This window comes from Pleuronectes platessa, chromosome 10 (genome assembly GCF_947347685.1).
Source record: "Pleuronectes platessa chromosome 10, fPlePla1.1, whole genome shotgun sequence".
In the NCBI taxonomy this organism is placed as follows: domain Eukaryota; kingdom Metazoa; phylum Chordata; class Actinopteri; order Pleuronectiformes; family Pleuronectidae; genus Pleuronectes; species Pleuronectes platessa.
Window position 1 is genome coordinate 5,195,214 of NC_070635.1, and position 11,333 is coordinate 5,206,546.

An 11,333-nucleotide genomic window follows, 5' to 3' on the forward strand; every position below is an offset into this window, starting at 1 on the left:
GTGGCCTGTTGTACGGTGGCCCTGAAAGCTCAACGAACGGCAACTTAAGAAAACACATGCAAGTTGACAAAACACCTGCAAAAAGAGAAAAGCGCTGCAAATACCGTAACGCGTTGCAAAAAGCCAAACGCGCAGCAAGAAGAGGCCACAACACAACGGAAGTGTTTCCAGGGGACAGCTAAAAGTGATGGACACTGCTGCCACAAAAACGTCCAATACACCATAGAAATTCGGTTCCACACAGGGTTCGGCCACCCGCGGCTCTTCGGCCCCTCTGCAGTGGCTGTACAGTACAATGTTGTGCATATGTTTAGCGAACGCTGAACTTAACGAATCAGTTTTCATATTATTAACGTGAACGTAACGATGAACGTGAGTGAACGTCACGTACATTTTTTAAATCATCACCGTATCAGGCCATCATGAAATACCAGGAGCGGGCGAGTGTGTGTGTGTGTGTGTGTGTGTGTGTGTGTGTGTGTGTGTGTGTGTGTACGTGTGTCCCCCGGCGCTCCGACCCCGCCCACTCACTCGGAGAGAGCCACAGTGAGCTCTGATCACGGAAGACGATCCGATCTAGAGACATGTCGTCTTCTCCTGTTAAACTGAGTAAACAGCGCTAACAAGCAAGCCCCTGTTTGTGAGGCAATATATTGTCCATAGTGTGCAGGGCTACAAAACTTTTACTATCAAAAGAGCGAGTGGGCGGGGTCTGAGCCCCGGGACCCGGGACCTATATACAGTCTATGCCCGGGACCGGAGCACTCGCTACACACACACACACACACACACACACACACACACACACACACACACACACACACACACACACACACACACACTCGCCCGCTCCTGGTATTTCATGATGGCCTGATACGGTGATGATTTAAAAAATGTACGTGACGTTCACTCACGTTCATCGTTACGTTCACGTTAATAATATGAAAACTGATTCGTTAAGTTCAGCGTTCGCTAAACATATGCACAACATTGTACTGTACAGCCACTGCAGAGGGGCCGAAGAGCCGCGGGTGGCCGAACCCTGTGTGGAACCGAATTTCTATGGTGTATTGGACGTTTTTGTGGCAGCAGTGTCCATCACTTTTAGCTGTCCCCTGGAAACACTTCCGTTGTGTTGTGGCCTCTTCTTGCTGCGCGTTTGGCTTCTTGCTGCGCGTTTGGCTTTTTGCAACGCGTTACGGTATTTGCTGCGCGTTTCTCTATTTGCAGCTCGTTCCGGTATTTGCAGCGCTTTTCTCTTTTTGCAGGTGTTTTGTCAACTTGCATGTGTTTTCTTAAGTTGCCGTTCGTTGAGCTTTCAGGGCCACCGTACTGTTGTCATAACTTGATTTATTTAAATAGAACTTCTCAAAACAACGTTACAAAGTGCTTCCCAAATAACAAAAATCAAAAAAGAAATCAAAATATGACTATAAATTTAAAAACAAATTAAAAATATGTCATAAAAGAATAAAATCAGTGAATGAAGTAAGATAAAAGTATGTGTTCAGCTCCTGACTCAGTCTGCTGTATGTCCTCGTTCAGAATGTTTCAGAGCCTCAGGGCTCTTGTTTCAAAAGCTTTGTCCCCAACTTTGTCTTCATGTATTGATTTAATTTAAATTCTGATCTCAAATCTTCTGCATAGAATTCACAATATTACATTCTTAGTGGACCGTCACTCACATAGCAAGTGTCTTGGTCCAGATTTGTCCTGGGCCAGGAGAAGACCAGAAGTGATGGATCATTTCCTGAAGTGGCCCACATCCGTGTGCTATCTGGGTTGTGAATTAACCTGAAAGAATCTTCTGCTTCAGATTCACCTGTTGTTGAGATAAAGGTCATTTCACTTGGGTCCTTTTTCCAGATAAGCCGAGGAAGACGAGCATTTCTGTCAGTGGCTCTTCTGATAACCAAGTGAAAGTTGGTGGTTCTCTCATGTTAACCTGTGTCACCGATGCCAAACCTGCTCCGAGGACTTACTCCTGGTCCCGCAGCAAAAATCAACAAACTGACTCTTGGTGGAAGAACACAAACAGACGAGAGCTGAGTTTAACAATACAAAGAGCAGATGAAGCTTGTTACAGCTGCAGCTCCTCAAACCTCATTGGTGGAGGGGATGAGAGTCAACCAGTGTGCATACAAGTACTGTGTAAGTACTATGATGTTTCCAGTGACTTTCACGTGAATTCAAATACTTTGGTCATCTGCTTCCAGCTTGTGTGTGAAATGTCAGCCTCTGCTCTCGTTTAAATTACTGTCATGAGGGGGCGTGTCCGATTAGCCACTAGGTGAACATGATGCAGTTATGGTGTATTTTTGAAGCACGGGAAAATCTGCTGACGAGGAGTTTAGGAGCTTCAGGAGAGGAGCTCCCTTTACCACTGATTGTTGGATTTTTTATCTCTGCAGAACCTTTACATTTTCAAAAAAAGCAATGTAACACAGACCAGAGGGAAGAAAAACAATAAAATCATAATTTGCCGTCTTTAGATATGATTCTGCTTCCTCTCTACAGACCCACCCACTGAACCTAAACTGTCTATGAGCTCTGAGGTCACAGAAGGTCAGACCATCACCGCCAGCTGCACTGTTGAAAGTTTCCCACAGTCAACTCTCACCTTGATGAGGATCAACACAAATAATCAGGCTGAAATAATCACTGAAAATAATCGTTATTCACGACCCATCAACTCTCTCTACCACACGTTTACTGTGACTTCATCCGACTCTGGCTGGTACTTCTGCCGTGCCCAGAACACTGAGGGCTCAAAGGACAGCAAGCAGAAGGAGTTGGTGGTGAAATGTGAGTGTTTCAGCTGCGCCTTTTTTTTTCAACCAAACAGATCAAACCAAATCTTCCTTTAACAAATCTATCTATGCAAAAGTAGCTTTTCTCATGTATTTTTCTATCAACTATTACGTCTGACAGTTGAAACAATAGCACCTGAGAAATGAATGACCTAAACTAAATGTGTCTGTTTGATTAAGTTCTGTAGAGCTTGGACAATATGAATAAACTACCAGACCCTATATAAAGTAATTGAATCTATAAATTATCAATAATTATGATCCAGTAATGTTACGCGGTGCCATTCTGCCACTTAATGAATACTCCTGATAAACTACTGTGCTGCTTATTCAATTTATGAAATCAGGGCCTATACTTGTAATGGAGTATTTTGTACTGCGATATTTCTACTTTCTTCTACTTTTTCAACATGATTAAAGTGTCCTGTTGTCATAACTTGATTTATTTAAATAGCACTTCTCAAAACAACGTTACAAAGTGCTTCCGATATAACATATATAGTAACAACACATCAAAATATGAAGATACATTTAATAACAATTAAAAATGTCTCAGATTCACCTGGTCTTGATGTGAAGGAAAATGTGTTGTTGACACTGAGGGAAGAAAAACAATAAAATCATAATGTGCCTTCTTTAAAGAAGATTCTGCTTCCTCTCTACAGACCCGCCCACTGAACCTAAACTGTCTATGAGGTCTGAGGTCACAGAAGGTTGGACCTACGGAGTCACCTGCACTGTTGAAAGTTTCCCACAGTCAACTCTCACCTTGATGAAGATCAACACAAATCCCCAGTCTTTAAAAAGCACTGAAAATAGTATTTATTCACAAACCAGCAACTCTCTCTACCACGAGTTTAAAGTGACTTCATCCGACGCTGGCTGGTACTTCTGTCGTGCCCAGAACACTGAGGGCTCAAAGGACAGCAAGCAGCAGGAGTTGGTGGTGAAATGTGAGTGTTTCAGCTGCAGCTTTATGTTTTAAACAAACAAATCAGACAAAATCTTCCATAAAAAAACTGTCCATGCAGAAGAAAAATCTTCTCATGTATTTTTTCAGTGATCCATTTTTTTTCATTAATTTTTACTTCTGATAGTTGAAACAACAGCACCTCAGGAATTTATAACCGAAAGTACTTAAATCTCAGGGCTCTTGTTTCAAAAGCTTTGTCCACAAACTTTGTCCTCATGTATAGATTTAGTTTGAATTCTGAACTAAAATCTTCTGCATAGTATTCACAATATTACATTCTTAGTGGACCGTCACTCACATAGCAAGTGTCTTGGTCCAGATTTGTCCGGGGCCACTAGAAGTCTAGAAGTTCCTGATCATTGCCTGAAGTGGCCCACATCCGTGTGCTGTCTGGGTTGTGAATTAACCTGAAAGAATCTTCTGTTTCAGATTCACCTGTTGTTGAGATAAAGGTCATTTCACTTGGGTCCTTTTTCCAGATAAGCCGAGGAAGACGAGCATTTCTGTCAGTGGCTCTTCTGATAACCAAGTGAAAGTTGGTGGTTCTCTCACGTTAACCTGTGACACTGATGCCAATCCTGCCCCGACGACTTACTCCTGGTCCCGCAGCAAAAATCAACAAACTGACTCTTGGTGGAAGACCACATACAGCCAAATGCTGAGTTTAACAATACAAAGAGCAGATGAAGCTTGTTACAGATGCAGCTCCTCAAACCGCATTGGTGGAGGGGATGTGAGTCAACCAGTGTGCATACAAGTACTGTGTAAGTACTATGATGTTTCCAGTGATTTTTACATGAATATAAATAGTTAATATATATTATATAAATATAAATGGTCATCTGCTTCCAGCTTGTGAGTGAAATATCAGCCTCTGCTTTGCTTTAAATTACTTTCATGAGGGGGCGTGCCCGATTAGCCACTAGGTGAGCATGATGCAGAGGAACTCCCTTTACCACTGATTGTTGGATTTTTTTTCAGGATAACTTTTACATTTACAGAAAACCTATGTAACACAGAATAGAGGGAAGAATAATAGTGTATTGTTTTCACAGGTTTGCATGTCATTGTGCTCCCTTATTTGAATTAGTCCACTATCTACAAACTTACCTTCAATTCCACCCTGATGAAATAAAAAACAAATATTATGCAGGATCATTCTTTATTATAAAGACAATTGGACAGTGGTTAAATCCGACAGTTCTCTGTTTTCTATATCTTTGGTTACTGCAGACAGTCCCAACCATGTGACAGTTCAAGCCAATCCTGGTTTTGATGTGAAGGAAAATGTGTCGTTGACACTGAGCTGTTCTGCCGAGTCCAACCCACCAGTGAGCTCTGTCACCTGGAGGAAGACGACTGATGGGAGAGAGGAAATCATCCAACAGACTCAGACTCAGACCTTCAGGGTGAATTCAGCCAGTCCCTCTGACAGTGGACTGTACAGCTGTGAAGCCACCAATGACATTGGAAGTGGAAAGTCACAGCCAGCTGAGGTTAAAGTCAGATGTGAGTAGAATGATGCACTTGTGATGGTGAATGGATAAACAAGGAGGATATATTCTACATTACTGTGTATAAAGTAAATACTGATCAGACGTGCTGGTTCTAAAAAGAAGAAAACATTGTTCCACAATGTGATTTAATTCAAAATAAAGTTTAGCAAAACTGATCAAAAATATTGTATTTAAAAAAGGAACAGAAACCTAAAATCAGTGGCTTTAGTTTGTTTCAAAGAGAAATTGCTGAGAATAAAATTGAAAGTTTCACCAGGTGAATCTAAAACCAGTTTTATCCTTCCATTTAAAAATTCACATTCTTCTCAGTCTGGTTTTAAAGAGCAGTAATAATGTCACTTCATTTGTTGTGTTATTCATGTTTGATCTTTGATGATGTTCAGAAAATGACGTTGTCTTTTCTCCTGAATTTCCCGGCTAGTTTCTCCAAAACACACACACATCACGGAGTCGGCAGAGAAGCAGGAGCTTGACGGGAGGAGCTCCGTGATGCTGAGTTGCTTCAGTCACATATTTCCCCCAGTCCAACTCTACTCATGGTACAGGAAGAGTCAGGGAGAGGAAAAGGACGAACTTGTGTCCAAGCATCAAAACCACACAGTGTACTCAAACCAGTCAGGAGTCTACTACTGCGTCGCACAAAATGAAGTAGATCAAAGTTTGTCTGATCCCGTCCGTCTGTTTGAATGTGAGTGAATTTCAAGACCTTATAACTTAGTGTTTTATTGTTCAGGAGACATGTGGGAGGTTTATATAAGATCATGATTTCTGGTTGTCTGTCCATATGTATTGTTTTTGTGAACCTGACATCTCCAGAAGGTCTTGAGGGAATTTGTTTAAACTTAGTGAAAATGTTCAGTTTACTGTGTCCTCACAAAGCTGTGAACTCACAAAACATATTTTTTACCTTGTAAAAGCAATACCCACACAATGCCTTGAGGGAATCCTTTCACATTTGGCACAAACAGAGTTGTATTATTTTCACAGGTTTGCATTTTATTGTGCTCCCTTATATAGATTAGTGAACTACCTACAAATTAACCATGAATTCAACCCTGATGAAATAAAAAACATATATTATGCAGGTCATTATGAAGACCATTATATTGGACAATGGTTCAATCTGACAGTTCTCTGTTTTCTATATCTTTGGTTACTGCAGACAGTCCCAACAATGTGACAGTTCAAGCCAATCCTGGTCTTGATGTGAATGAAAATGTGTTGTTGACACTGAGCTGTTCTGCCGAGTCCAACCCACCAGTGAGCTCTGTCACCTGGAGGAAGACGACTGATGGGAGAGAGGAAATCATCCAACAGACTCAGACTCAGACCTTCAGGGTGAATTCAGCCAGTCCCTCTGACAGTGGACTGTACAGCTGTGAAGCCACCAATGACATTGGAAGTGGAAAGTCACAGCCAGCTGAGGTTAAAGTCAGATGTGAGTAGAATGATGCACTTGTGATGGTGAATGGATAAACAAGGAGGATATATTCTACATTACTGTGTATAAAGTAAATACTGATCAGACGTGCTGGTTCCAAAAAGAAGAAAACATTACTCCACAATCTCAAAAACATCACAGGGTTCTTTTAACTATGGTGTAAATTAATTCATTCATTAAACTTATCCAACATTTCTTTTAAGTGAAAACGTCTATTTCAACATTACTAAAGTGGCCTGTTGTCATAACTTGATTTATTTGAATAGCACTTCTCAAAACAACGTTACAAAGGGCTTCACGAAAAAAAAAAATTAAATACAGATCAATTTATAAATATACATTTAAAAACAAATAATAAAATCTGTAAGAAAAGAAAAAATAAAAGAATTAAAACTAAAACTACATAAAATCAGTGAATGAAGTAAGTTAAAAGTGTTATTTTTAGTTTTAAGCTAGTTTCAAGATTCAAGAGTTTTATTATCAAATGCACGGAGATAACAATCAAGCAGTCGCTGGCAATGAAATGCTTGAGTCACAGGCTCTCTTCTAACAATGCTCAAGAATTAAAAAAAAACAAAAAACAAAATTTGAATAAAATAGTGTAAAATAGAATTTCAAAGAAGAAAGAAAGAACAGTAGTGCAATTTTGTGCAATAGTGCAAATATGCCACGGTGCTTATTTAGTGGAGTTATTGCAGTTCAGAGGAGCTTAAGAGTCTTATGGCCTGGGGGATGAAACTGTCTCTGAAGGCCGATTTATAGTCGGGTTTACGCACGCACGCATGCACGCAAGACACGCAACACGCCCCTCGCGTCGCGTGCGTCCGCCAATTTTTCTAACTATACGACAAAGCGTCGCGAGCCTCACGCAGCCCGCAAGGCTTGTAATTGGTCGGCTTACTACAGAAAAAGGCTATAAGGAGCCGCAGTGGCGATGTAAATAAACAGTCGACGAAGAAGAAGACGTCTCTTCTTTGTGTGTGTTGTCGAAGACAAAACACACTACTCCGCCTAGTGTTCTGGCGGTGAATTGCGTTGCAACACGCGCAACACGTTAGAGAAGCATAAACCAAAACGAGTCTGTCGATGCAACTGCGTGGCCTTCCGCGGTTGCAGGCGCAGGACTATAATTCGGCCTTGAGCCTGGTGGTGCGGGCCCGTATGCTGCGGTACCGTCAGCCAGACGGCAGCAGTCAAAAATGTTTATGGCTGGGGTGAAAGGGTACTTTAATAATCCGGTTGCTCTTCTTCCTGCACCGCTGGGTGTAGAGGTCCTCTATGGATGGTAGCGCCGTCCTGGTGATGTGCTGGGCGGACTTCACCACCCTCTGTAGAGCCTTACGGTTCAGGGCGGTGCAGTTGCCATACCAGGCAGTGATGCAGCCAGTCAGGATGCTCTCTATTGTGCACCTGTAGAAGTTGCAGAGAATCCTGGAGTCTATGTGAAGCTTCCGCAGCCTGCGGAGGAAGAAGAGTCGCTGCCTGGCCGTCTTCCTGATGGAGTCTGTGTGATGGGTCCAGGTCAGGTCATCAGTGATGTGGACCCCGAGGAACCTGAAGCTTCTGACTCGCTCCACCATGGTCCCGTTGATGGAGAGGGGGGCGTGTTCTTCTCCTCGTCTCTTCCTGTAGTCCACGATCAGCTCCTTCGTTTTGCCGACGTTGAGATGGAGGTTGTTGTCCTGGCACCAAGATGTCAGGGCTCTGACCTCCTCTCTCTAGGCCTTCACATCGTCGCCGGTGATCAGGCCTATGACAGTGGTGTCATCAGCAAACTTGACGATGGTGTTGGAGCTGTAGGTGGCCAAGCAGTCATGCGTGAACAGGGAGTACAGGAGAGGACTGAGCACGCAGTCCTGGGGGGCACCGGTGTTGAGAGTCAGGGTGGAGGAGGTGGTGCTGCCGATCCTCACTGCCTGGGGTCTGCCCGTCAGAAAGTTCAGGATCCACTCACGGAGGGCGATGTTGAGCCCAAGGTCTCTGAGCTTGGTGACGAGCATCAGGGGCACGATGGTGTTGAATGCTGAACTGTAGTCGATGAACAGCATTCTCACATATGTCTCCCTCTGAGCAGTGACAGGTTGAAGATGTCTGTGAACACATCTGCCAGCTGATCTGCACACACCTTGAGAGCTCGGCCAGGGATCCCATCAGGTCCAGGTTCCTTGCGGGTGTGGATCTGGTTAAGGGATTTCCACACGTCTACCCTGGATATGACGGGGGGGCAGCGGTCCTCCTGGGCCTCTTCGATCTCCGCAGCCGGGGAGTTACTCTCAAAGCATAAAAAGTGTTCAGATCCTCTGGGAGAGATGCAGACACTACATCAGCACTGCTGGTCTTAGCTTTGTAGTCTGTGATGGTTCTCAGTCCGGCCCACATGTTCCTAGTATTGGAGCCCTTGTAATGGGACTCAACTTTGTCCCTGTAGAGTCTCTTAGCACTGCTAATAGCACTCCGGAGTGCGTACCTGGATTTCCTGTATTCCTCCAGATCCCCTGAGATGTAGGCAACAGTCCGTGCTTTGAGTTTAGCATGGACGTCACCATTAATCCAGGGCTTCTGGTTTGGAAATGTTCGTACAGAAATCCTGGGTACGACGTCATCGATGCATTTGCTGATGTAGCAGATGACCGCGTCTGTGTACGTGTTGATATCATCATCCTGGAACAGGCACCAGTCCGTCGTGCTGAAGCAGTCCTGAAGATCAGGCTGTTTCAGAGCCTCAGGGTTCTTGTTTCCAAAGCTCTTTTCCCAAACTTTGTCTTAGTACAAAGGATTTGTATATTATTTAACTACATTTCAAGTTGTTTATACTTCAAAATCTATTTCAGCAAATTCAACAAATCATTCAAAATAACGTTTAGCACACCTGATAAAAAAACATTGAAGTTGAAAAAGGAACAGTAACCTAAAATCTGTGGCTGTAGTTTGTTTCAAAGAAAAATTGCTTAGAAAAAAACTGAAAGTTTCACCAGGTGAATATAAAGCCAGTCTGTTTTATCCTCCCATTGAAAGTTTCACATTCTTCTCAGTCTGGTTTTAAAGAGCAGCAATAATGTCACTTCACTTGTTGTGTTACTCATGTTTGATCTTTGATGATGTTCAGAAAATGACGTTGTCTTTTCTCCTGAATTTCCCGGCTAGTTTCTCCAAAACACACACACATCACGGAGTCGGCAGAGAAGCAGGAGCTTGACGGGAGGAGCTCCGTGATGCTGAGCTGCTTCAGTCACAGCTTTCCCCCAGTCCAACACTACTCATGGTACAGGAAGAGTCAGGGAGAGGAAAAGGATGAACTTGTGTCCAAGCATCAAAACAACACAGTGTACTCAAACCAGTCAGGAGTCTACTACTGCGTCGCACAAAATGAAATAGATCACAGTTTGTCTGATCCCGTCCATCTGTTTGAACGTGAGTGAATTTCAAGACCTTATAACTGTGTGTTTTATTGCTCAGGAGACATGTGGGAGGTTTATATCAGATCATGTTTTCTGGTTGTTCGTCCATACGTCATATGTTTGTGAACGTGACATCTCAAGAAAGTCTTGAGTGAATATGTTTAAACTTTGTGAAAATGTTAAATTTACAGTGTAGTCACAAAGCTGTGAATTCACAAAGCATATTTTTGCCATGTAAAAGCAATATTCACCTAACACCTTGAGGGAGTGCTTTCACATTTGGCACAAACACACAATTAGACTCAAAGAGTAACTGATTTAATTTGGTAGCCAAAGGTCAAAGGTCAAGGTCACAAAACTGCCTTCAGAAAAAAATGTCAACTTTTGATGAGAACTCAAAGATGTGAAGTGATTAGATATCAGTGGTCAAAGGTCACAATGGCCTCATCAGACTCTTGGTTGATGGAGGTAAACAACGGCAGAACAGTATTTCTACTTCAGTCTGAAATAAATCTCTGCTCATTGAATAAAGTTGAAACTAATTCTACATGTTCACAACTCAGTGTCTATATGATGCTCTCTCTCTTCTAACCACAGGAAACTATCTGGAGAACCTGAGGTTCCTCGTTGTTGCTCTACTTCTCCTGATGATTATCAGTGTAATTGTTGTAAATTTAAGGTGAATGAATAAGAAGTGCATTTGATCAAATTCAATAAATACATGTCAGAGATGGTCTGGCTTGTTTTACCACATCATGTCCCTCTATATTTTCAGATGCTGGAGGAAAAAATCTATTCAACAAGGAACAACAAACAATGAATCCCCTTCTAGTTTTTCGGTAATGACACATTTGTTTAATCAATTCTACTTCGAAACACCAAGTTAAAACAATCATATATGGAGACTTTAGTAAAACTCATGAAGATTTATATTAAAAAGAGTTTGATTCAAAGTGTGTGGTCATGGTGGCCTGTTGTCAGAACCTTGTCTTAGCACAATAGATTTTTTAATTATTTAACTACCAGTCGTTGAAACTTCTAAATCAGTTTCTATTTGATTATTTGTATTTTGGAAATCGTAGAAAAAAGTGATTATGGAGAGTTTAGGAATAAGATTCAGGATATTTAAGCCTCTGCTTCATCACTTCTGACCTGTTACAGCTGTAAAACTACAAATTCTTCAAAATACTTTCA

The 11,333-nt window shown here is 42.2% G+C and overlaps 1 protein-coding gene across 1 annotated transcript; it reads left to right on the forward strand.

Moving 5' to 3' along the window:
• Positions 1-5,728: 5,728 nt before the first annotated feature.
• LOC128450187 (B-cell receptor CD22) lies at positions 5,729-7,465 on the forward strand. Its single transcript, XM_053433707.1, has 2 exons — positions 5,729-5,988; positions 6,463-7,465. Exons 1-2 carry the CDS (start codon positions 5,790-5,792, stop codon positions 6,744-6,746), a joined length of 483 nt encoding a protein of 160 aa, XP_053289682.1. The 5' UTR covers positions 5,729-5,789; the 3' UTR covers positions 6,747-7,465.
• Positions 7,466-11,333: the final 3,868 nt, after the last annotated feature.

What these genes read in the sequence shown, in the direction of transcription:
- LOC128450187 (XM_053433707.1), top strand. Translation starts at nt 5,790, where the DNA reads ATGCTGAGTTGCTTCAGTCACATATTTCCCCCAGTCCAACTCTACTCA. An exon ending in TCCCGTCCGTCTGTTTGAAT is followed by an intron (nt 5,989 to 6,462) that starts GTGAGTGAATTT and finishes TGGTTACTGCAG; the next exon opens with ACAGTCCCAACAATGTGACA.